We start from the raw sequence: 27,416 nt of genomic DNA on the forward strand, positions 1-27,416 counted from the left end.
GGCTCGCCGCCTCGGAGCTCCACCAGTGCCCGCGGGCGGTGGGGTCAGGGCCCCCGCGGGAGGGTTGGGGTGGGGCCGGGGGCGGGGATGGGGCGCGGCGTCCCCCCCCGCGGGGGTGTGTGGTGCTGCGGTCCGTGGCTCCGGCAGCTGGAGCAGGGGGAGCTCAGGAGAGAAGATGGAGGACGCCAGGGTCTGGCGCTGGCTGGCTGGGCACCGCTGGGCCGCCGCCCGTCACTCAGCCTCGGTGTCCGGCGGTGTCGCGTACCTCAGACCCTCAGCGGAAGGCTCAGCCACCGGGGCCACCGGCTCCCCAGTCCCTTAGGCGCAGCACACTCCCCGCCTCCAAACTGGGGGAAGCCCCGCGCCCCGTCTCCCCTCCGCTGTCCTCAGCGAGCTGAACCCCGCACTCGCTGTGATGCGCATCTACTCTGCGCGGCCTTCCAGCTCAGGCAGGGACTCCCACGGGTGCAGCCTCAAATCCTCCCGGCGCTGAAGGAAACGCTTCCCACGCGGAGATGTCATAACTGGGTTATTCTTGGGTGAAGGGCTGAGCTTCCCAACCTCCCCTTTACTCCAGATAGGATGTGAAACTCTACCCCCCGCCCCCCTCCTCTCCCGCCAAAAAAACAAAACAAAAACAAGTGAGAAACTGCAGTCAAGAAATTATTTTAATCCGTTAGTACAGTCAGCTTCCTCACCCCTCAAAACAAACATCGAACTTCTGGTTGGACAGCGTCAGATGTCACTGAGGTGACCCCAGCATCTGTTTGCAGTTCCAAGTCTTCCGTGTAGGCGTCACTGCTACTGGTACTGGATGCTGATGTCTGAACGTTTTCTATCCTTTCCTCACATAGAGGTAGCTACGGGGAATAGACAAGCTATTAAACAAGTGTCTCCAGCCCTAGAAGTCTCCTGTGGCAGGAACTGAGGGGGCAGGCCATATCAGTGATATTTCTATGAACTCTGGTTTACAAAAAATTTCTCACTATTCAAGACTTCAACATCTTTCGTAACCAACTGTCTCCTATCATCCTCTCCAGACACATTCTAATCAAGGTCACCATCTCCAACTTTTCCCATAAATACACAATTGGTTACTGCTTGCAGGCCTCCGGGAGGAATGAGTTCTGCAGTTTGGATCAGTAGCAGAAGCAGGAACATCCAGGAACCACTCAGCCTAAGACAGGAGGGGACAGAAAATGAAGTTTCTGATACATTCCTTCAGCTAAACTGCTCCCATGTCCCTTGTCTCCTATAAATGTCCATTAGTCTCCTTTGGAAAGAAAAAGGAATCAGGAAGCCCAAAGTTTATGTATGCATGCAAGATAGGGAGGGAATTAAGATACCTAAGGAATTAACTAATTTAAGACCTTTTTGCTCCGGTCTTGGACATTACATGTTCTTTCATTTTCATTCAGTAAAGAAGATGGGCTTCTTTCTGGCCTCTGAAGTTCATCTCGTTTCCTCCTCCCCTCTGTAGCCTCTCCTACTTGGTTGCCTTTCAAACTGTGGTGAAAGTGAGCTTCAAGATTGTGAAAATTCGTATTTAATGAAGACCATTATTCTAATGACAATATTGCGGGACTCTCTTGAATACCTTATCCTGGGATCTAGAAAACTTTCTCCATCAACTTTCTCCCAGCACCGCTGGAGAGGGTTTCCCACTAACAGGAAGTAGAGGTCAAGTGAAAACAGTTCAGTTCTCATTATTGAAGAGCTGGGATTCAGAAGTATCACACTTTTCTTAAGGAAAATGTCTAATTTTATCTCTGTCCATAGGTGAAACCAGAATTCCTGATTGCTCCCCAAGCCCTCCCTTAAAAAGGAAATCTAACCACTTATTAAATTAAGATGAAGTTTTAAACCTAAGAACAATTATGCAAAAACAATCAGCTCCAACTGTTTTGAGGAATATAATGAAACCAGTAAGATCAAAGACTGTTTTCTTAGAAGGGGCATTTCTGCTTATCCTTAGGACAGACAATATCTTTAATCACAAACAAAATGAGCCCCTCCACAGACCATGCTGGGGTCCAGTAAAAAGACTAAGGATGGGGGAAAAAAGAGACTAGGCATGTCTCAAGACAGTAAATTTACCTTGATTATTGTAAACAGCGTTCAGTGAGTGAATAAAGAGTATTTCCCTCAGATATGATGAATAACTAAAATGTTTGGTGCCTAAGCAAAAAATACACTGTGCCTACATTCACCCAAATAAAACTCAAGATTCCCTCCCTATCCTTTTTACCACCCTTATCCCCCTGCCTCAGCTTGTATAACCTGTCAACCTTTTAAGGCCTCAGTTTCCTCATCTGGAAAATGAGGACAAAGTAAATACCTATCTTATACAGGTGACTTGTGGATTAAATGAGAAATATATGTAAAATGCTTAAGAGTATTTCCTAGAATATAACAGAAGCTCAGTAAATGTTTTTATTGGTGTTATTGAGTGGTTCCCCATTAACAGCTGCATAAGAGCCAATTAATTAATCCTTTCTTTTAAAAATCCTCACCCAAGGAGTGAGGATATTTTTTCCATTGATTTTAAAAAGTGGAAGGGAGAAGGGAGGAGGGGAGAGGAACTTCGATGTGACAGACACATGAATTGGATGCCTTCCACCCCAATGGGGAGCAGAGATCAGACCTGCAACCCAGGTATGTGTCCTTGACAACCTTGCCCTGGAATCGAACCTCAGACCCTCCAGTGTGCAGGCCTATGCTCTAACCAGTGAGCTTGCTGGCCAGGGCTATTCCTCTTCCTTTGAAAGTGACAAATTTTTCCTCATGCCCTATCCCTCTCCTTCAAGAGCCCTAAGGGTAAGTGGCTAAAAGGCTAATGACACATGACAAAGGAAGATGCCTATTAAGATTAGCTTTTCTAAAGACAATTTTTAGCAGACATTAAAAAGCCACAGGATATTTCCTTCCTATATTGAAGAGGACTTTTAAATCCTATGAGTACATTAAGGATTAGGATTAGATTTAGAATCCTAGGGATAGAAAGCATCTCTGCTTCATTACCTGTCCCCACATAAGACCACTCAACAAACCAAAAACAAATCAAATCCAAACTTTCAGTAGAGAAGATCTAGTTAGAAGACGCTTCAAACTATCAAGATACTGGACTAACTCATGAAAAAAATTGACGACTGACAATTCACAAATCTAGTAAAAACCGAGACTGCAATATTTAGAAATACCAAAAAAGTGACCAGAAATGTTATCCTTCATTTCCAGCCTCAATGCAATTGAGAAAAGGAAGCACACTTTACACCGGACCAAAGGGAAACCCCTCTCCTCCAAACAAAAACAACCAAATCTCCTTGAGAGGAATGCAGAAGTACTCTTCCCACCCCCTCCACTCTACCCAAGCTCCATAAACACACGAGGGCTTAAGCCAAATGTCTGTGGCCCATGTGGTCAGAAGTTGGGTTTTTGTTTCAATTATACTACCTAAAGTGGCATCACCAGTTATTTTTGTTTTAACTGTGAAGGTGAGGAAGGGGAAACAATAAAGATCTTCCTTCTTCCCTCCCCTTCCCCCCATAACTATTAAGTTCCTTGAGAGCTGGAAAATAATCACAGAGAACAAAAGAACAGGGAACAAATCTACCCATTTTCCTAGTTAAACTAGTAGTTGAGGGTTCTTCAATACTCTACTGTTTCTAAGAAGGGCACACACCCAATATACCAAAAACAAGTCTAAAGCCACGGAAACACATTTATCACCTTAACGCTTCTTGAAAGAAGCTACCATAAATCAATGCTAAGCCTATCAGTTATATCCAGAAAGCATTTGATCAGAAATACTGACATTTTACAGCTCCTAAATAGTAAGCAAAATAGTATAGGACACAAGAAGGAAAGAAACTAAGGTCAAAAATACACCAAGTAAGAAATTCAATACAACTGGAAAACATACTCTCAGGCACCAACATTTCTCCTTTGGACACCTGTTCCTCGCTGCCCTCAAATGCCCCAAGCCCAGGGTAAAGGCTGAACTTGAAAAAGTTGATACTTAAAACGTCACTCAATTTGGTGGGTCTGAACTGAACTACAAAGTTTAGCTCAGTTTGTCTTAGCTGGTTTGGCTCAGTGGATAGAGCGTCGGCCTACAGACTGAAGGATCCCAGGTTCAATCCCCTACAGCACATGCCCAGGTTGCGGGCGTGCAGGAGGCAGCTGATCAATGATTCTCTCTCATCATTGATGTTTCTAGCTCTCTCTCCCTCTCCCCTCCTCTGAAATAAAAAAACAAAAATCGGCTAATTGTCAAAAATAACTTAAATCCTTATATAAAGTTATTCTGGTACAGAAGTAAAGCTTTTTACAGTATAGCTAAAGCCTCCAACTCAAATACATTCCACTGGTTAAGAGGGATGTAATGACACTAACCAGTATTGTGCTATCCATCTACATTACCAGAAAAATGCTATTCATTGGCAAAAAAATTTTTTTTTTAAATTACTACTTGTAAATGCTCTTGTGAAGTGTAGGTAGGGGGAGAGCAAAACCATAGATATATCAAGTGAATCCTCTTTACCCAAACTCCAGTAGAAACAGCTATTCAGTGTCTTCATCATACCAAATTTGGGGATAGTTCAGAGTTCGGAAAGGATTTTGTTTCTGGCTCTGTTTTTCTGATACTCCTTCCTCTCCCTTTCATTGGTTTAGATTTTTTAAAAGCTTCATTGGGTAAATCTGATTTTCAACTGAGGATCCCTCCATTCCTCAGTTGAAGGGAACAAGAACTACTGAAACCTGTGTTGAGGAACCTGAGGGAAGGGAGTGTGGTGACCTAAGACACTGATGTGATTACCACCAGACTACCTAGACTAAGCTTTAGGAAGTCTGCTCCATTCTGGAAAGCAATGCCAAGAGATGGGACACAGGCCAAGACAGCATAAAGGCTGGCTAAGATTCCAAGAGAGGGAATTAATTCCTGTAAAGTTGTTTCTTGACCCTGAGAAGTCTCTGAACTAGAAGCTGCCTCAAGTTCTACAGTCATTGGGTCCTGGCATAAAAGCAGGTACAGGGGCCTGGTAAGCTCTATGGAGGGACAACAACTGTACTCATTTCCTCCTCAGGCTGTCAATAAGACACCAATACTACTAGAAGCATTTCACCTTTGGTTGCCTGAGCAGTGGCATCAAGCTCTCTGCTAGACCTAAAGAGGACCAGAATTCCTAGAGGGCAGGATAGATTTTGATTCGATAAACAATTTAGGATGGTACACAGGGAAAACAGTCAGATTCAGAACATCTGGATTTTTCCTTTGAAGTAACTTTAGTATCTCTAACAAAACAAGGCCCTACTCAACTAGTTGACAGAATTAGCTCTCTACCCCCAAGGCCTGACCCTGTCCCTGCTAACTTTGTTTCACTGATCTTACATAAGCATAGCCCCAACCCAGCTCCCCAGCTGTTTCCTCTTGTTTTTTCTAGCTCCCTCCTCCTCCCCCCTCCCCTTTTACTTTCTCTCCCCTTTCATTCAGCAGTGAATGCTTAGAAAGCAGATGGCAAGTAGTGAATCCAAGCCAGTGAAAACGCTTCCTGAGCATAAAGGTATAAACCAATCCCAGAAACAGATATTCTGGGAGTTGGGATACATATTATTTCTGCCTTTTGCCTGAGGAAGTCCTTATAAATGTCCAATACACACAGTTATCATGCTGGGGCAGTTACTCTGATCACCTAGGCCCGCGGTCGGCAAACTGCGGCTAGGGAGCCACATGCGGCTCTTTGGCCCCTTGAGTGTGGCTCTTCCTAAGCCTTAGGAGTACCCTAATTAATAACAATGTACCTACCTATATAGTTTAAGTTTGAAAAATTTGGCTCTCAAAAGCAATTTCAATCATTGTACTGTTGATATTTGGCTCTGTTGACTAATGAGTTTGCCAACCACTGACCTAGGCAAAGCTTATGAAGGGATCCAAGTTGGTATTAATAATCTGATTAGCCCTCTTCACCAGAGCTAAGAAAATTGAAAGGGAAGCTTGACTACTAGAGGTAAGTTTGTGATTTATTCCATAGTGATCTTAAAACCAGAATTTTGGGATGGAAATTCTGCAAAAACAGGGAGGGAGGGAGGGAGGGAGGAGGAAGGCACAAGTCCAACATCTCCAATTAATGTTTAATTTAGTGTCTCCTGGTGGATCCAAGTGCCACCTGGTAAAACACTTGGTCCTAGAGATATAGCATGGGTGATTATATAGAGAATCAGCTCAGATAAAGCCCCCAGTTCAGGCTGCACTAATTACAACTAAGGTTTGACAAGATTTTGAAAGACCAGTCAGGACACCCCAGAGACTAACTTCCTAGTTCATAATATATTCTAATCAGTTTGAAGACAAAACAAAGACACACCACCCCCCCCCCCCCTTAATGTGGACTCTCTCCTTAAAAAATAGCTCATGTGCAGAACTATTCTGTAACTATTATGGTTTTGCTATTTCAGTAAACATATTTATTCAGCACCCATTGAATGCCAGAAACTGTGCTAGTCACTGGAAACACTTTTCAGAATCTCCTCCAGTAAAGAAAATATAGACGAGACATTTGCACAAAGTGCTTAAAGAGCACTAGGAAGGAAGCAGCTTTTAAAAGGGGCTATTTGTCGTCTTAGTATTAAATCAAGACTTCACTTTATTGGTTCTCACATAAGTGTTAGCTCTGACACAGAACTGTCACCTAGGATTGCAGAATATAGAAACTGATGCCACCCTAGCCGGTTTGGCTCAGTGGATAGTGTCAGCCTGTAGACTGAAGGGTCCCAGGTTTGATTCCCGTCAAGGGCACATGCCTGGGTTGTGAACTTGATCCCATTGTGGTGTGTGCAGGAGGCAGCTGACCAATGATTCTCATCATTGGTATTTCGAGAATCATTGGTATTTCTCCCTCCCTCTGAAATCAGTTAAAAGCCATCTAACCTGCAGTGGTAAAGCAATTCAATCTGGTTTTATGTCGTGGATCTATTTTACTAATACAAATTTGTGTAGTGACCAAAACAAATGCAGGTGTTTATAGACATTTACCCAGTTGTTTCTATGCTACATTTCTTTGTGGGGCTGCTGCCTAGCTAGAGTGCTAGCCAGGCTCTGGCCACTGCATGACCTACTGTCCTTTTGTGGTGCCACCCTGATGAGTAGGGGTCAAAAGAGGGTAAGGGCTTCTCTGATTCTGGCTGTGCACTGCACACTGGAAAGCCAGGGAGCTAAACACATCACTTTCTGGCTGCTGGGCTCCGGGTTATGGCCACTGTGACTAGATTAACTCCTGCTTTGGAACTGCCCCCAGAAACCAGGGTTAAAAAAATGAATCAAAGACAGCACCATGGGACACCCTGGTGGCATCAGGTGGGTATTACAAGCTATGTTCTAAAACTAATCCACCTAACCTCCCCACTGGAAATGACTGGCTGGCTTTAAAAAAGCAATGCAGTAGTTAAACAAAAACTTGTCACCAAGAGACTTGGATTCAAGTTCTAGGCCACTTTACCATCTCTGAGCCTATTTCCTCAAACTGCAAAATGAGGCTAATACTATTTGAGGATTAAAATTAATCAAAGTACTTTCAACTATTATTTTCAGTAGGAAAATGGGGGTTTTTTTTTGCCCTGGCTGGTGTGGCTCAGTGGGTTAGAGCATCAGACACCCACTGAAGGGTCTCTCAAACAACATTCCCCAGCCCTGGTAGGAATGAATGTGGGGGGCAACGAATCGGTTTCTCTCAATCCTCCTGCCCCCCGCCCAAGCCCCCGACTCTTTCTAAAAAGCAATGGGAAAAATTCCTTAGGTGAGGATTTAAAAAAAAAAAGTATTTTTATCCCAAGTCCTTGCATTTTCTCCTTGAAGTTTTCCATTTAAAAAAGGCAGCAAAGTCACTACTTTGGGAATAAATCCAATCTGATCGGAGGACCACAGTACATGAGATCTAAGCTATGGGGTACACCTGCCTAGGATTTCATGAATCTATTTACGTATTCATTTATTAAGGTGTGTACTAGGATACTAGACATCTTGAAAGAAGTGTTAGAAAGTTAACAGTCCTTGCTCCGAAGGTTTACCATGGAGTTGAGGGAAATGCAACACATATACTAAAACAACAGCTTAGAGTTCATTAAGTGTATGAACTACATGTCACTATATAAACATGCCAAAGCAAGCACAACAAATAGTGCAATTAGTCCAAGAATTGTACTTTGATCAGGAAAGGGTAGAAGAATTTTTAAGGCCCAGAAAAATAGGGGTGCTTATAGGATTTGGGTGTTGTGTGTTAAATGTTTGCTGAAGTGTCTTGGCTTTGAGAGCTAGTTCCTCTATAAGCCTAAAAACCAGGGTCCCTGGCCTGGAACAATATATCATTTGGTTTCTTCAGTCTATGTAAATCTTTCTATCTGAATCCCTTTATGGAGTAACGCATTAAAAAGAGAACCAAAATGATACAATCACATTGAGAAATCTGCAGGAACCCTCAGTGACAGGACCACTGAATTCAGAAGTGATTTAAGACTTTGTTCTGTAATAATTAAGCTTAAGAATGATGGGGAAAGGAGACCCAGTAGGAAACAGCAAAAAAAGGAACTATTGCCCGGCTGGTGTGGTTCAGTGGTTGAGTGTTGACTTATGAACCAGGAGGACACTGTTGGTTCAATTCCCAGTCAGGGCACATGTGGGTTCAATCCCCAGTGTGGGGCATGCAGGAGGCAGCTGATCCATAAATCTCTATCATTGATATTTCTCTCTCCCTCTTCCTTTTTCTCTGAAACCAATTAACAACATATTTTTTAAAAAGAACTACTCGCCCTAACCCAGGGGTGGGCAAACTTTTTGACTGAGGGCCACAATGGGTTCTTAAACTGGACCGGAGGGCCGGAACAAAAGCATGGATGGAGTGTTTGTGTGAACTAATATAAACTCAAAGTAAACATCATTACATTAAAGGGTATGGTCTTTTTTTTTTTTTATTAGTTTTATTCATTTCAAACGGGCATGGCATCAATTCTTGATCTATACTCAAAGTGTGCACATTGTACAGCAAAACTTTATTTTTGACTTTGTAAGACTGTTTTTTGGGGGAGCACTTTTCCAATTATACTTGGCTTAGGTAAGCATTTAAATTAATTTGCAATTCCTCACTAAGGAGAAATTATCTAACGCAATGTTAGAATTAAAATTTCTCTCCAATAATCCATCCAGTTAACCAATAGTTTGTGAGATAGGCTTCTATACAGTGCTTTGCTTTAAGAAGTACTAAGTTCTTTCCATCTTGTTCAATCAACATTTATTAAACTGATAGCATTGCATTTGGCTCATTGGGAAATACAAATATTACAAAAATTCCATAGGGCATGAAAAATTAACACAAAACATTCCACAGTAATAAATTGTGAAGAGACTAAATGCATCAGAGGAGACAGCTATTATTTGGGTTTAGCAGCTTATTTTTCATAGTTGCAGAAATGAACTTTGAGGATGACCAGGATTTAAAGCTGCAGGTGACTGCTAAAGGGGGGGAAGGAAGAAGTCTGAAAACGTTTAAGTACACAGAAGCAAAAACAAGCATGGTCAGTATTTGCCAGATCAATCAGAGCAGGGGAAGATGTGATTGAGAATAGTGATAAATTTAAAAGGTAGACTATATAACCCATTGATTCATATTAGGTGAAGTGACATGTTTTAGGAAGATCAGACTTAATGGCCAGGATAGACTGGAGTCAGTGAAATAAGGTAAGACATTTTAGTAATAAATTTGGATGCACAGACAAGGATGCTGATATGGCAAATGGAGATGGAGGACAAATCCAAACAGGATTTTAAAGAATTCCATTTGACAAGAAAACACATCTCTATAGTCTAGCTTAAGTTAGATACAATGGTACTGTGGCCAAGAATTAGTGATACAAAAAAATTTTTTAATGTCTTCAAAAAAAATTAGGAACACTCTAGATCACAATATGGAAAATGTTCTAAATATTTAGTTCTATTGCACAGTAAGTATAACTTGTATAGGGATTTAGTCCCAACTTAAAATTGAGACCTACATTTACTGGTTCTTTATTTAAGACAGGTGGGGTACAAGTTTGACCCGAAAAATCATTTGGTCTGGCCCTGCTAAGGCATTAGGGGTAAATTAATTAAAGTTTGACCAAATATAGGCTAATTCTTAAGTTGGTAATTTGTATGGCCCGGGAATGATGTTTTAAATGGCCCCTGGCAGAAAAAAAAAGGTTCCTCACCCAATTTAAGATACTCAGAAAAGGAATTCAATTTTCTAGGTTTCTCTTCCAAAGCAATTTAATAATTCATCTTTTAAGTGTCTATTCAGTGTAATAGCACTGTGCTACATACCTAGGAGGAAAGGGTATGAGAGGTTATAAACTGTTAGAAGACAGGTGTATGGTAACACTAAGGACCAATAGTACTTTTTCAATTAAGTATTTATCATATGCCACATACTGCTTTTATTCCCTAGAAAATAAAAATTCATGAACCAAGAAAGTTGAGGTAGATGGACAGAGAAAGCCAGCCAGGTGACATATGCTATACTAGAGCACATACATAAAGTCTGTGCCAACATGCAAGGGAATGATTCTGTTTGATGGGTGTGCCAAAAATTTTCAGAGGTAATTTCTTCAGTACTACTTGAGGCATTGCTCCCATATTCAGTTCGTTGACTAAATTAGACCAAGTGAGGCTAAGAAACTGTAATACAGTATTCTTAGTGACAATTTAAACAGGAGGCAAGTTGAAATTTGTTTCCTTTACATTTTTGCAATGTAAAGTTGGGGAAGGGAGATATGAATGACAAATGCTAAAGTACTACTTCCCCAATAATTTTCAACTTTAAAATAAAATGGCACTAAGTAAACACATCAAGAGAAAAATATACTTTTTGATCAAAAGATACTACTCTGTGCCTACTTACATAAGGCCCAGAAAACAGGAAAACATAAAACAGCCAACCTGACTTGCAGGTTCTTAAAGACAGTCAGTAACAATTAATGCCAAGAAATAAGGTCACTCCACAAACTGTTTCACGCCATAAAAACTAAAGGCTTCTGAAAGCATATTCATTTTTTTTGGTAGTATATGACCAATTTTATTCCAAGACACCCCCCCCCGCCCCCCCCAGCATATCTATCCCACCCAATTCTTACACTCTAGGGCCTTACTATTCCATACCTGAAGATGTACAGGGTGGCAGAAAACAAGCAGATCCATGTCTTCAGCATTTCCTAAGATCTAGAAATACTTTTCTGGTTTATATAAGCTTGGTACTCGTGAAATTAAGCTCTATTCAAAACCTAAATGAATCCAGAAGCTGAAAAGGGAAATGATTTTGCCCAACAGATAAGAAGACAGAGGTAAAGTTACAGGAAGAAAACTTACCCAAAAAAGAACCAATCTCTAACTTTGGAGCTAATATATACACTATTTAGATAGTTGGTTTCCACCTTGCTGTATGGATCCTTTAAAATAGGGATAATTTCCTGTTGCTTTTGCATCATAGCTCCCTCTAGTGGTTAAGTGATTTCCCCTTGGAAAGTGAAATATTGTGGGGTTTTTTTTTAAATCACCTTAAGATATTTAGCATCCCGACAATTGGACATTTTGCTCACAGGCTCTCCATTTCCACTACCTTCACACTGATAGCAACAGTTGATAAATGACACTTCTAAGTTGTATGGTAACAGGAGTACGTTTTATAACCTGGTTGTTGAGGTTAACTCCTTTGTACTTTTAAAGAGATGACAAAACACTCAGGACCTGATGAGTGTTTGTTTAAAGTGTTGTTTTGACTGTGTTTCATATCTACCTAAATAGTAACCTAAGCAAAGCATGAATAACCTCTCTCCCTGATAACCTATTATGAGGTTACTTCTGCCTAAATTAACTTCTGGATGAAGTCAAAGACTAATTTATTTGCTATATACTACAGAAGCACCAAGTGATTTTTGCAATAATAGTAAAAAAAAAAAAAAAAGGAATTCCTTTCCTTGATCACTATAAAAATCACAATCAGGGCTAAGTTTAGCTTTCAAAGCTAGGAAGAAGCACCCCTAAAGTCCTCATTCACAAGAACAGTGCTGATTTAAGTATACTCTGACTTATTGCACCTATATTTAAAATGTCTGTAAAAGAAAAAAAGGTAAGTCTTTGCCAAGATGACTTTGTTCTATAGACAATATGAACAGATGTTTCCTTATAATTTTTTACTTCATGCCAATTCCAGCTATTTCTATAGGACCAGAATGATTAGTGCTCCTGAAAGTAAAGTACTAGAAAGAAAAAAACTACCCTAAAAGAATGCAGTATTCCACTGTATACACTAAGATGGCAAACTATTTCCTTCAGTGGAATACAAATGTTTTGAACCCACTATAGCAACAGAATATACAATGTTGAGTCATACCTTTTCTTTTCTTGTGGCCACTTCAGCCTAAGTTGGGGAACTTGTATCACTTAATAAAATATCCACAGTAACAGGTTTGTTTTTAATCACATCCAAAGTTACACAATCTTTAGCCTTACGTATCCTATTATAATTCTACAATCCCCTTTCCAAACTCTTGAGGACAAATGTGAAATTCAGAGCCTATTTACAAAGATATGGCATACAAACCCTATATAAAACATAAAACCCTCAGCAAACCCCATGGTAACTATTGACACACATCAGTACTTCTGCAGGAAGACAAGTTAGTCACAGTTAAGTACAAAATGAAAACACTAATTTTTGTCAGGTTTTACATTAGTCCAACAAAATCAGTTTTCAATGTTTTTTGGATAAGAAACTGTGAAGCCATTTCCTGCCTTTGCATTCTCCATACAGTAATAGAATTAAGTTAAACCAAAGGATGGTTATGTTATAATAGAACCTCAATCTAATGTCTCTCCTTTTAATAACTACTTTTGGTCTATTTATTACTTCAGATACAAAGCAAAAAGGCACATGTAAATTTATCTTCACAGAAACTTAGAAACACCAGCCCTAATGAGCAAGATGTTTCAAAGACAAAACTAAAAGTTGAAATTCTAGAATCATATTGCACTTAAGCACAAGTGATATATGCACTAGAAATGTATGAAAGTGTAAAAATTAGTAAAACATTTTAAACAAGCGGAATCTGTTCATATTCCAAACATTAAGAAATTAAACATAGCTTAATTCTTAAAATTCAGATCCCAAATAGGAATCAGAAAATGGGGTTCTTACCTTTTGTTTCCAGCATGTGGGCTGAACAGCAAGATGGGTTACTCAATCTGATATTATGAAAAATAAGTGCTTCTTAGACTTAAGTCTTTCCTTGGTTAGAAAATAACTAATTATAGGCTCCCTGTAATATTCTAAGAGGAGACAAATAGGGAGAAAAGGTGGAAAATTCAAGCCAATTTTTTTAGTTTCCAAAAGGGTGGCTTTCTTCTAATAGCTGCCAATACGGGTAGAGGTTTAAGGGCCATTCTCCTAAGACTGAAAAAAACAGGCCTCTCCCCTCACAACTAGCCGTCTCGCTTTTAACTGCAAAACCTGTGCCCCTGCCATTTGCTAATACGCTGTCCTTTCTAATCTTCAAACAGCCTACCTTGTTTCCCCCTGGGGTTCAAACTACAAGTTTTAGTAGAGCACACCTTCCAACTTAGCTTAAATGTACTCAACCTTGAGTGAAGGCAATTTTCATTTTGATCCTGTTATCAAAATGTTCAGTAAACAACAAAATCAGGCTTAAATTTACCCATTTACCATTTCAAAATTAAATGTCATACCCTAAAAACGCCTGATCTCCTCATAAGCAGTGTCAGGCCTAGTTAATAATTGAATGAGAAACATAACTTTAATCAATCTTTCTGCTTCTTGAACCTATTTTGAATTTACATAAACTTCCTTAATAAATCTATACCAATTGCTTTACTTAATATTTCAAGTGGAATCCTAGTTTTGAATATCCCTCTTCCTCCTAACATTCCAGTGTTCATTTACATGTATTAGTTAGGTGACCTTATGCAAACCTTAGGGCCCATTTCCTCCTCTACCAAGATTTTTAGTTTTCATAGTTTTAAATCATGTTATCTGAACAGCTGTCTTAAGTTCAGCTTCCAAATATCACTAGCACCCAAGGGAAATGTTAAAATTTAATTGGGTGCAGAAAAAGAATGGTTTGATGGCTGTGAATAACTATCAGGAAATCAGATGAGGAATTTTAGGTTAAAATCCTAATTCAAGCAAATGAAAAATTTAAAACCAAGGGACTATCAACTAAAAAGACATAAAAAATGGTAGAATACAAGATATAATCACTGCTTTGACATGTTTTGGATACAGAATAATAACCTTATGTTTGAGAGGGGTTTACAAGGCAAAATTCTAAAGAGTGATCAGCTTTTCATCAGCAACAACTAACTCGAATAAGCAGTTATTCTTCTGGTGTACTATTCACACTTCAAAAAGGAAGTAAACTGTTGAGAATTCTAATCTGTGCTGAATTTAAACATTTAATACTTACCAATTTTTGAGATGAGTTTCATCGAGAATCTCAAAGGCTACTGTCAAGTTAACATTTACCAGTCATCACTCAAATTTTGTATAAAAGCCTATCTTATCTAGGTGATCACCAAAAATAAGCAGCATCTGTACATTTTAATAACTTTTTTATTATCAAAGTATTGGAAATTTATCTTTCAGAGACTAGATCACCCATCATTCACCATGTTACATACACAATTAGCTTTCTCACCCTTTCTTCTCTTTCCCTGAATATTTTTACAATTAACAAGAATTGCTTGATACCATTAAATTACCTTTCAAGAACCTTTAATTTACTAACACATAAATGCAAGTCAGAATCTTATCATTTAAAGTATTAACTGATAGTCTCCCAGTTAAAATCTTAGAAGAGGAAAAAGGACAACCATGCATAGTTTTTTAAAAAACGTTTATTTTTCAAAAGAAAAACGGCAACAGCCAATTGGAAACCTACTTATTCTTCAACTCCAATTTCGTTTTCTTTAAATTTAGAAATGACTTACTGATTTACTATTTTAAACAAACCCCCCCCCTTTTCCCCTTTAAGTGTTTACCATCTACTCGTGCTGAATCCTTCCAAGGAGATTGCTCCAGCGTATATCTCCAGGTCCTCGCTTTGCTCCTTTTACCAAAAAATGCAAAACACAATTCCATCGTGCATCTTAAGGGCTCCAATCGTCAAAAATAGGAAGAAAAAAAATCTTTGGAATAGCCAATTAAGTTGAATAAAAAAAAAAAAAAAATCCACACGAATGCGGTTTGGTTGGGGCAGGAATCCACTCCTATGTTCCTGGTAATCTGATCCCGCTCCATGAATCCTTGTAATTCATCCTCCCTATCCTATCCACATTATGATTTGAATCCAATGATCCAGCTCCAAGGATTGGGATCCAGTGAGCCCTCTCCAATCCAAACCTTTATAACCAGCAAAACCAAAAAAGAGGAGGCAAAATGTTAGATACTGTAATCAAAAAAGGTTTCTGGGGAATGATGAGTTATGTCTGTCATCAGTTTAACAGATGTACATCAATAACTATCAAATTCCCCAAAACAAGTTTCTGAATGGTGTTCAGATAAACTTTAGAAACTTAATCATCATAGAGACTAATTGGAAGAAGCATTTTATATTTACAGTTCAACTGATAATGCCAACACTTGTTACTGTACAGCGTTATTACAGGTTTTGTGGTTGCAAAAAGTTATGTATTTGAAAAGTTTACTGGTATTGTTACCCACCTAAGTCTAAACTAAATCTAATGCTCCCATCTGCAATTTAATTTGTAAATTAAAGTGTTTTAAACATGAGTCAATTATGAATATTAGTTTAAAGGGGAAGATGATACTTAAAAGTATATTCCCAACTAGATTATCTACACCAATATGTTGGAATTCTATAATTTGCTTTCATTTTGTCTTAAAAAAATGAAATAGCAACGCTATATCAGTCACACAGAGGACATGCAGATTTAGCAGTATTGATATTATACTCTATCTGGTTGGAATTAAAGACACCCTGTACCCACATGTACACCAACAGCAGGTCACACATTAACAGTTGTAACTAAGCACTGTGACAAATTAGCCAGTTCTTCCCACATTAGTCCCTATTAAAACAAAAAAGGGGGGAAGGGAGCAAAATAAACTGTTACAAATGGGCAATATAATTTTTCCACAATTGCCAAGGTTTAAAGAGCAGAGCAATTGTAGGTAAAGATAACTGCATAAGATGTTTGCAAGTGTTTTAAGGTAGATGCATATATATCATTTTTAACGCTTGCCTTTTAGTATAAGGTCAATACTGCCAATTTCATCTGTGACAATAGCACTTGGAGTCATACCATTGCCTCCATTATTGATCTGATCCTCCTCAATCCTCCTTTTGACAATCCTAAAATGATTGAAATGTGCTCCACAATCCTTAATCCAAAGCATTCTTAATCCATCTCTTCAGATATGTCTACAGAAAGACACATGAAAAGCAAGATAAACATAAGAACTTCCCCAGGTAAGATAACCACAAACATCCCCAACATCCCCGTTCACACAAACCAGAGAATAGACATTTGCACAATATCACAGTCTGAAGAGAATGGAGAATTAACTAAATTTAAACAATCCTGTCTATGACATCACTTAAAATACAATTTACCAGACATGAGGGGAATGTAGATGTTAGGAGCAAGGGGATATTACACAAGAATGCAACACTTTAGCCCATTCTGAACAAAACAGTTTGAATTAAAAAAATGAAAAGATTGTACTGAGTAAAGGAAAACTGTATACAACATGGGTTCTACAAAAAGTGTCACCAATTATCTTATGTACGAGAGCGAGATCTGCTATGACGGGGAGAATAGCGTGGTGATCCTCTGCTTCTCCTTGGGGAGTAACTGCGACTCCTGCTGTTGCTTCTGCTACGGCTTCTGCTACGACTACGGCTTCGAGATCGAGATCTTCCATAACTTGGACTTCTGGGCCCATCAACTTTAACCCGGATGTAGGCAGTTTCTCCCTATTGAATAGACAGAACTTTCGATTGAAAGATCTAAGCTTTTACCTGTGTTCAGGCATGCTGAATGAGTACAATGTAGCTAAAACCAGAAATCTGGCACTTTACTTGGGCATCCTTGCCTGAATCTTACCTGAAAAAATCCACTGTTAAGACCACTGTATCCAATTCTGGCCAAAGAAAAAAATAAGTGTATAACCTACCTCATGAGATCTAAACTTAGTGTTATCCAGTTTTCGAACTGCATAGGTCATATCTTCTTTCCGTACAAACTCCACGACACCAGTGCCATCTCGGTAAACATCAGCATAACATACATCACCTGCTTCACGCATGTGATCCTTCAAATCCTGCCAGCTTCCACTTGGAGGCAGTCCTGAAAAAGTGACTTTTTTTCAACACCAACTACCCTGAGTTTAAAATTTACATTAGAACAAAGACTACTTTATAATTAATGACTACATTTAAGATCATGGGTAAAGAGCTACGATTCTGGAGACCGGAGCCCAAAATTATTTGTAAAGTAAGGATCTTCATATTCTAGGTACCGCCATCTAATTCGATAAACCTCCATTAAAATAATCTCTGCTTTGTTTCTAAACAAGAAACTAAAGTAATTTGAGACCTAGCATAAAGACTTGCATTTGTTAAACTAGTCATGCGGGGTAAACTTAAAGTAGTTCCTGTCCCTTCTCATCAATCCATATTTAACAGTCAACTCACCAGAGACAACCACTCTGTTCTCAGATCGCCTGGATGGGGGGCCATAGCGGCCTCGGGGTGCTCCGCCACCTCCACCCCCGCCGCCGCCTCGGCCGGTACCGCGGCCGCTTCGAGGAAACTCGACCCGCAGACGGTATCCATCGTAATCGTAGCCGTCGCGGCCATACACCGCGTCTTCCGCGTCTCTGCGTAATCATAGAGCGCAAGAGGGCTCAGAAAAAGGGACCCGCAGGGGCAGCGAACTCGGCCGGGACCCGGCGGCCCCCGCACATGCGCACCGGGGGTGGAAATGCTCACATGCGCCGAATAGGGATGGCCCCTCCCCCACTCAGAAACACGCCGCGCTCCCGACCCCGACACCACACCGGCCCTCAACCCCAGTTTCCCGCTCCGGGCCCGAGCCGGCTCCGCGAACCTCCACGGGGGCCCGGCCACCAGAAAGGCCAAACCGACTCAGCTCCTTACTCGACTCCCGCATGGGCGATAGCGTCTCGCCCCCTACCTCGGAGCCCGTCTCCCACTCTCTAATATTAAGGCCTTGGAGCCTTCCCCAACTACTCCAACCGATTTCCTCAAGGCCGCAAGCCCCAGGTCGCCTCACCGCGGGTCCTCGAACTCAACGAAGGCGAAGGGTGGTCCTCCGCGGCGATTCTTGAGATCGATGTCGCGGATAGCGCCGTATTTGTAGAACACGTCCTCAATGTCCTTGGTTCGAATGTCTGGAGGTAAGTTACCCACGTAGATACGACAATCATTGTTCCCTGCCGGGCCACGAATCACACCACCTCCGGACATGGCGACGACGAAAAGCGCGGACTCGAGAACAGGCCTTCCCACCAAGCCTAGCGCACGGGAGAGCGAACCTGCAGCGACACCTCGGCTCCCGCGGCCCCTCCAAAATGGCGCCTTTATCTACTTGGCGCACGGATATGGGGGGAGGGAAGAAGAGCAGCGCGAGGAAGCAGCTATTTGACTTCAGTGCGCACGCGCAAGAGCGTAACGGGCCTGCGAAAGTACGCTCACGTACGCGCGACGTCACCCTCCGCGCGAAGGGAAAAAAGTTCCCTGCGTTCCCGATTTGCCAGTAGTTTGATTAGGGAGTGGCTAGCTTTTGATAAAAAAAAAAATACAGAGCCTTCGTTAAAGGATTATTAACCCCTGTCGAGTCTTAAGAGATAATTTACTCAGGAAAAAGCCTTTTAGAGCAACTAGGCGCCTTGAAAACGATTGGTGAAACCTACCCTAGAGCCTGTCCCACCATGCTCTGCGGCGGTAACGGCCCTTGGCGGGAAAGACTCCCGGGGGCGGAGTCCAAGGGACGCGTCGGCTGTTCCGGAAACCCGGGCTTCCTCGGAGAGGGCGCCGAGTGCCGGCGTTGCGCTACACTGGATTAGATCAAGAGTCAAGGGATGACTGTCTTCCTGCCCCAGGGATATGCGGCAGTTTGCAGAGATACCATAAAACATGATTGAAGCTGAAGAAATCCAGGGGAATGGGAAAATAAGGAAGGAGCGTTAAGATAAGAGTCATGGATAAAGTTAGTACACAAAATATCCGCAGTAATAGCCCGGTAAGTTCCTAGAGATGGATTGCAAATTTGATTCTGGTCATCCCAGAAGTCACAGTAAAGAAGACGACAGCACACACACACACATAAGGGAACACAAGAATATTCAAAATCCAAAGTGCCTTTGAGATAAAAAAAAAATAGATGGTTTAGAAGAAGGGCGTTATTAGTTTTAAAAGTTGATTGCATTTTACAAATGTTTGGTAGTCCTTGTACACTCTATGATGGTTTCCAAAATTATGTGTATATGTGCGTGGACTTTCTTCTGTAAAGAGGATTTGAAATTTTAATCAGATTCTTAAAAGGGCCTGTAGATCCCAAAAGGGGAAATAACCTCTGAAAATTTTAGAGGGAAGGACAGATTGATTATCCTTCAATGGTACTTTTTGAAACTGAGCTTTTAATTAAAAAGACAAGAACCTGATAATTTTTTAAATGAGAAGCTGACCAAAAAGGACACGATTTTAACAAATTTATTCAGTTTCTAGTGCTGTCCTATTCAGTTAGTAGCAGAAGAGATGAGAATTTTTTTTTTTTTTTTTTTACATTGCAGGTATTATTTTCATTCAATAGTTATTTACTGAGCATATTTTCTTTGTTCAAATATTCATCCATCAATTTAGATTTATTCAGGTTCATCTTCTGTTGATTAATGTTAAGTCAGAGTGCTTTTTAATTTCAGGACACTTTCATTCCAGAAAAATAAGAAAATTTAATTTGCTTTGATTTATTCTTGTCTGTTTGAATTAATGCAATAATTTCTGATTTTGTTCAGTTCAGGGGAATACAAGGTAGACTTTAATACAGAGTGAATAGGACATTCTTGTTTTTGTATCAGCTTCCTTTGTATTTGAATAGAACCTGTGTTCTGGGGTCCATGGTCAGATCAGGATGTAGCAGGAAATGTCTGGATGGCTCTTTATCAAGATCTCCCAGGATGGCATTAGCTTAGTGATTATTACAGTTAATACTACCCATGTACCAGAGTTGATTAATAGATTTTAGTCCACAAGAAAGCAAATAAACCAAACTATTTGTTCATTTGGTGGTGGTAGGGCAGATTCATTTTTAATAACCAGGATGCTCAAATTGTACATGCCAAGGTAAATGTTCTTGGCAGGTCTGGAAAGCACAACAGGCAATTGCTTGGTAAATGAGAAATTAAAACAAAATGAGGTGAGCCATTTTGAGAGATATTTCATTCAGATCATGTGAGGCCTGATAAACAATGGAGTATATATACCTCCTCAGTGACAGGAAAACTCATAGCCCCTGGATTTTGTGTCTGTTCCTGGACAGAGCTGGGTAAGATTGGCAATTCTCTTTCTTTAAAATAATAATAATAATAATATACATACATACATACATATTTTTTGTTACTGATTTCAGAGAGGAAGGGAGAGAGAAAGAGATAGAAACATCAATGATGAGAGAGAATCATTGATGGGCTGCCTCCTCCACGACCCACATTGGGGATTGACCCTGGGACTGGGACTGGGGCCAGAATCCGTAACCTCCTGGTTCTTAAGTCAGTGCTCACCTACTGAGCCATGCCCACCCGGCTGGCAATAATTAATGCAATAATCTCTTTCTGTAGCCTAATCTTAACACAAACGTTCTCTAAACAGCCTGCTGAGACAATTGGTAAGATTTCTGCTGGTTGGCAGTTCTGCCTCCAGAGATTACATCCATATCTTAATTAGGGGTTTAAAGTGTTTTTAAACTCATCAGTTACACAATCACAGGCAGCTTTATGGATTGCTGCCACAATTAATGAATTTATTAAGTATGGATTTTACCAGTTTTTAGTTCTCAGAAGCTGCTTTATTTTCAACACTGTCAATGGTTATGAAAAGTTAATTTCTCAAAAAGAAACTTTTTAAATACTTTTGAGTCAATTCAGGGAGTATATGCCCTGTCAGCTCTGTATTTTCCTCTGGAAATAATTTCTTGGGGGGAAAAAAGAAAAGAAAGAAATTCAAAAATTTAATTACTGTTAGGGTTGAAATGAGAAGACAGTTTTTCAGTGATTTGCAGAACATTTAAAAATCTTTAACTGTGATGATAGCTATACAACTCTGTAAATAATACTAAAAATCATGAATTGTGTAGAATTACAGTGAGTGAATTGTATAGTATGTAAATTATAACTCAGAACTTTTTAAAAATGTCTGGGGAAAGAAATATCTCCACAATCAGCAAAATCACTGTCTAGTACCATTCCTCTAAAGGCATTATTGGGGTTGGGGGTGCTCTAGAGTAATTTGCACTGAAGTACGGCTTCCCTAATCTGGAAACACTGTTTTTAATATTCGTGTGTCTTCACTGTCTTCCCTGGGGATAACTTACATTTACCAGGTAAAGAGACACTTACAAAGATTAGGAATATTTTATTGTACTGTGTATAGGAGGTATCTCCAGGAACAGTTCAATTGCATATCTCTGTTCCAGAAATTTTCAACCTGAGGGATTTTCAACCAGTGTGCTGCAAGAATTTTTAAAACATGCAATACCTAACTATTTAGTCAGGGGCACTAACCTCTTTTCCCTTTGATTGTCAAATAAAAAAATCACAACAGCCAGTACAACAATATAATCAAGTGTGAATGAATCGAAATTATACCTATTTTTTGTCAGATAGGCAAAAAATATAATACATTTTTTGGTGTGACACAGAAATTTAGTAATTAGTTTTTATGTGCCATGATTGAAAATCATTGCTCTCTTCTATTGTTCCACTTGTTTTAGTTGTAGATAGTCTCTGAAAAAGGAAGAAATAGTATATATATATCTTTTAATCTATATTCGTCTCATCTTCCCTGGTAAACTATGTTGAGGACAGATTTCTGTTTTATCCCTTTATTCCCAGTAAATTCTCTCTTCAAACAAATATTATTGACAATTTACTGACTGCTCTTTTAAAAAGGTGGGATGTTAGATGAACAGGATGTTGTTTCTTTGGAAACTTCATCATGCTGTCAGTGGATAGACATAATGGTACAAATTGTTTTTCATTTCACAGTATAATCAGGATGGCCACTTTTCAAACTCAAAGATGTCATCTAATATATTTTTGGTAATCTTATTTTAGGACTGGCCTCCCTCACTCTATGATTCCCCTTGTTTTGTTTTTAGCTAATGCTTTCCATCTTTATTGTTCCATTATTGATGACAATAGGGTATGATTTTGCCAGAAAACAGCTCTTAAAATCATCTGTTAGAAAGAGATATATTTTCACCATGTCTTCCTCTTCCTAATTGTTACTCCCTCTCTCCCTCTTGCTGCTCAGCTCTTTCTCTTAGAAATTGAAACTCCACTTCATATTGTACATTTCCTAATTTGATCGAGTAATGGCTCTTTAAGGAATTATATTTAAAATATGGTAGATATGCTTTATTTGCTAAAAATGCTATCTGTTTTGGCAATTTAATCTTAAGGTCTGAGTCCTATATAAATGTTAGCTATTTTATTATTACTAGTAGTTATATGTTAATACTGCTGCCAATTGTGTTAGAAATAATTTCAATAAAAATGTTTGATTTGAAATTTTGAGAGTGTGATTATTTTTTCTCTTTATTATTTTAGAAGATACCCCAGATTAGCTGGAAACTCTCAGAATTACTTTTCTAAATTTGCTTGCAACATAGACTGCGTGCCCACAAGCCTAAAATACAGGGTGGGGCAAAAGTGGATTTACAGTTGTTTGTATGGAAAATAATACAATAATTAACAGTACAAGAATAAACCCTTGTATTTTGTGTACTCACAACTAAACCTGTTTGCCCCACCCTGTATTGACTTATCTGGCCCTTACAGAAAAAGTTTGCCAGTCTGAGAAGAAAATAGCCTGTTTTTGTAATTTTTGCTTAAACCTAAATAAAAAATTCAGTTTTGTCACGTTCTCTCTCTCATATGTGTTTTTGTCATGGGTAAGATCTTACATTGTTAAGAAGTTGTAAACATAAGTAATACACATTTTCAAGTGATATGTTGCTTCTACATGCTTCATCGGCCATTACTACAGTTTAGTGATAAGGTACAAAGAGCTGGTAGAAACAAATTCCTTTGCTGGTCTAACAAGCCTCGAATAGAAGCTGTTGCTCTGCTCCAATTGGTTGCTTTTTTTTTTAGTTTAGTTGCCTCGAAATGCTCAGTGCAAGGGTGCGAGTTTCTGTAATCATTCTTGCATTGAAATGATGTTGAATGCAAAGAATCCATACAGGTTTTGTTCAAAGTAAATATCTACTAATGTCTACTCACTATGGAATTCGCAGATGACATTTCCAAAATTTGCAGATTGTGTTCTACAGTTCTGGGATCCCACCAGTTTTCAGACTGGTGCTGGTTCCACCATGCAGGCCCCAGAGGGCTACTAGATGTGGTGAGCAGTATAGTCAACAATCTAGACCAGGGGTGGGCAAACTTTTTGACTCGAGGGCCACAATGGGTTCTTAAACTGGACCGGAGGGCCAGAACAAAAGCATGGATGGAGTGTTTGTGTGAACTAATATAAATTCAAAGTAAACATCATTACATAAAAGGGTACGGTCTTTTTTTTTTTTAGTTTTATTCATTTCAAACGGACCGGATCCGCGGGCCGTAGTTTGCCCACGGCTGATCTAGACCCATGCCCATGGGATATTTCCTTGTCTGGCTGCAGTTTCTTCTAAGTTAATGTCTATTCTTTGTAGAATCCAGACTCCATGGGAGAGAAAATTATTTCCTTTGGCTTGTTGGGATCTATCTTCATATAAGTTGATTGAGAATGAGAATGTTTGCCTTTATAGGAATTTCCTCTCTCTTATGCAGGAATACAACCTCTCCCTCTGCCTCAGGTCAACATGAGCCAACATCGATATATTTTCCAAAGTTTGGATTGTTCACTATTAACACCACATGTAGGGCATTCTCAATACATAGAGAAGGTTGAATCTTGCCAGCCAAACATGGTCCAGGACATTTTTCCTTTTCCAATTCCAGTTCCTCTAGTAAGTGATGAAAACCAAGTCTGACTATGCTTTATGTGGTCTTCTGGATCTTAGTTTCTGATAGAGTGCAAGCCATAGCTTAAATAAGAACATACACATTCCTGAAAAGCATCTACAACTGTACAGAGATAAGAAATATTTCTATCTATACATTAACCCCCCATAATTTTCTGGTGGTAGAGCATGTCTTCACCAAAAACAATAATTTATATGCCCAAGTAGTATATTCAGCTTCTCAGTCTAAAATTTCTGCATTTAGAAAAATGCTTTATATTCACCCCTACCCTTCTCACCCAAGGACACATTTTTCTGGTTCTCACTAATGACACTCAAATCTTCCATCTGGGTTTGTCATCAGGCTTAAAATTCCCACTAAGGGGTCATTCCTCAAAAGTCTTCTGGCTGGTGTGGCTCAATTGGTTGTAGCGTCATCCCGTACATTGAAGGGTTACAGGTTCGATTCCAGGTCAGGGCACATACCCAAGTTGTGGGTTCAGTCCCCAAATATGGCATGTTTCTCTCTTTTTTAAAAAAATATATTTTATTGATTTTTTTACAGAGAAGAAGGGAGAGGGATAGAGAGTTAGAAACATCGATCAGCTGCCTCCTGCAAACTCCCTACTGGGGATGTGCCCACAACCAAGGGACATACCCTTGACCGGAATCGAACCTGGGACCCTTGAGTCCACAGGGTGATGCTCTATCCACTGAGCCAAACCGGTTAGGGCGGCATGTTTCTCTTTTATCTCTCTCTCACTTTCTCTAAAAAGAAAAAGAAATGCTATTAAAATAATTTTTCCCAAGATGAGTAAAGGAATGTTGCTTTATTTATGTTTTTATTTATTTATTTACTTACTTACTAGAGGCCTGGTACACAACATTCATGCACAGTGGCGGGGGGTGGTGGTCCCCTCAGGGGGGGGTCCCCTCAGCCTAGCCTGCACCCTCTCCAATCCGGGACCCCACAGGGGATGTCCGACTGCCAGTTTAGGCCTGATACCAGGTATCGGGCCTAAACTGGCAGTCGGGGCCCGATACCAGGTATCGGGCCTAAACTGGCAGTCGGACATCCCTCTCACAATCCTAGACCACTGGCTCCTAATCACTCGCCTGCCTGGTTGCCCCTAACTGACCCCCCCCTCCTGTTGGCCTGATCGTCCCTCACTGCCTCTGCGTGCCGGCCTGATTGCCCCTAACTGCCCCCCGCTGCCGGCCTGGTCGCCTCTAACTGCCCCCTACCTGCCAGCCTGGTTGCTCCAAACTGCTCCTCTCCCCCCTAGCCTGGTCACACTTTACTGCCCCCAGCCCTGCCAGCCTGGTTGCCCTCAACTGCCCCCCTCTGCCAGCCTGGTCGCCCCCAACTGCCTGCCCCCGCCAGCCCTAGTCACCCCTCACTGTCCCCCCTGCCAGCCTAATTGTCCCCAACTGCCCCCCCTGCTGGCCTGGTCGCCCCCAACTGCAACCCCCCCCCCGCCCCCGTTGGCCTGGTCCCCTCCAAATGCCCCCCCTGCCGGCCTAGTCATCCCTTACGGCCCCCCAATGGGCCTGGTCGCCCCATGCAGCCTGCTGTTCAGTCGTTTGGTCATCCCTCACTAACCCCCCTGCCAACCTGGGCATAGGCAGCCATCTTGTGAGGACATGATGGTTAATTTGTATATTACCTCTTTATTATATAGGATTTATTTATTTATGTGGAAAAGGTGGAAATTATTAAGAACAAATACAGACTCCCACGTGGGGAAGAGGAAAGAATCTCACAGCACAGACTCCCACATGGGGAGAGGGAAAGAGTCCCCAATGAGTGTTGCTTTAAATTTGTGCAAATAGAGAGCCACTAACCCAGTGGTTCTCAACCTTCTGGCCCTTTAAATACAGTTCCTCATGTTGTGACCCAACCATAAAATTATTTCCGTTGCTACTTCATAACTGTAATGTTGCTACTATTATGAATCGTAATGTAAATATCTGATATGTAGGATGGTCTTAGGCAACCCCTGTGAAAGGGTCGTTCGACCACCAAAGGGGTTGCGACCCACAGGTTGAGAACCGCTGCCCTAACCTAAAAACAGTCTAAAGGATTATTCAGATCTCCCACCTTAATAGATGAGGTAACTGCTTACCAACTTAAAATGTGTTTTCCTAGCTTCACCTAAATCCATGTGTTGTTGTTTTTTTATAGATTTTTATTGATTTCGGAGAGGAATGGTGAGGGGGAGAGAGATAGAAACATCCATGATGAGAGAGAATGAGTTGGCTGACTCCTGCATGCCCCCTACTGGGGATGGAGCCTGCAACCCGGGCAGGGAATCAAACTGTGACCTCCTGGTTCCTAAATACATGCTCAACCACTGAGCCACACCAGCCGGCTAAATCCAGGTGTGTTTTTTTTAAATATGGACATTTTTGTTAATAATGTTTTATCAAGTCACAATTCTGGAGTTTCTTATAAGTTCTTAGTTTACAAATACGCACTAGAATATTGGGCCTTTAGTTAATTTCCCATCTGACAATGTGCTCTTAAAATTCTCTAATTGCACTTAAGAAAAATACATTTTTCTAGATGTTTATGCAACAATTTGTATTCAACCATTTGAATGCCAAAGCCATGCCCCAACAGAGTCAATCTTCCCTACAGTGTTTCAATAATTTTTGAGGCTTTGCCTTAAATAAAAGTAAGAACTTGTTTTGAGATGGTATAAAGTAATAGAGGCTCTAAGTATATTTTGCACCATACCAAATTATTAAAGCGGTTTCCAAAGTTTACACCACTATAAACAGCAAATAGTTAAAAATACTTATACTGCCCAGCTGGCATGGTTCAATGGTTAAACGTTGACCTATGAACCAGGCAGACGGTCATGGTTCGATTCCTAGTCAGAGAACATGCCTGGGTTGTGGGCTCGATCCCCCAGTGTGGGCTGTGCAGGATGCAGCCCATCAATGATTCTCTCTCATCATTGATATTTCTATCTCTCTCTCCTCCCTTCCTCTCTGAAATCAATAAAAATATGTTTTAAAAAAAATACCTATACTAACCAACTTTTCTTAGGCAAGGCTGTAATAATAAACAGCCTCCCAAATCTCAGTGGTTTAATAAAGAAACAAA

At 40.4% G+C, this 27,416-nt stretch overlaps 1 protein-coding gene across 4 annotated transcripts; it reads right to left on the reverse strand.

The window, feature by feature from the left end:
* Window positions 1-650: 650 nt before the first annotated feature.
* SRSF1 (serine and arginine rich splicing factor 1) lies at window positions 651-19,446 on the reverse strand. Of its 4 annotated transcripts, none has more exons than XM_081109164.1 (7): window positions 18,356-19,446; window positions 17,755-17,939; window positions 17,235-17,407; window positions 16,848-17,034; window positions 16,361-16,479; window positions 15,077-15,437; window positions 651-860 (listed from the first exon to the last, which is right to left on the reverse strand). In XM_081109164.1, the coding sequence occupies exons 1-5, from the start codon at window positions 18,547-18,549 to the stop codon at window positions 16,457-16,459; spliced, it is 762 nt and encodes a 253-aa protein (XP_080965290.1). In that variant the 5' UTR covers window positions 18,550-19,446; the 3' UTR covers window positions 651-860; window positions 15,077-15,437; window positions 16,361-16,456. The 4 variants fall into 4 exon arrangements, with proteins under 4 accessions (XP_080965290.1, XP_080965293.1, XP_080965291.1 ...); XM_081109167.1 differs by having other exon boundaries at window positions 16,301-16,479; window positions 16,832-17,034; XM_081109165.1 differs by lacking the exon at window positions 651-860 and having other exon boundaries at window positions 14,924-15,437; window positions 16,301-16,479.
* Window positions 19,447-27,416: the final 7,970 nt, after the last annotated feature.

Source organism: Myotis nattereri (genome assembly GCF_964212035.1).
Source record: "Myotis nattereri genome assembly, chromosome: 16".
Taxonomy (NCBI): Eukaryota; Metazoa; Chordata; class Mammalia; order Chiroptera; family Vespertilionidae; genus Myotis; species Myotis nattereri.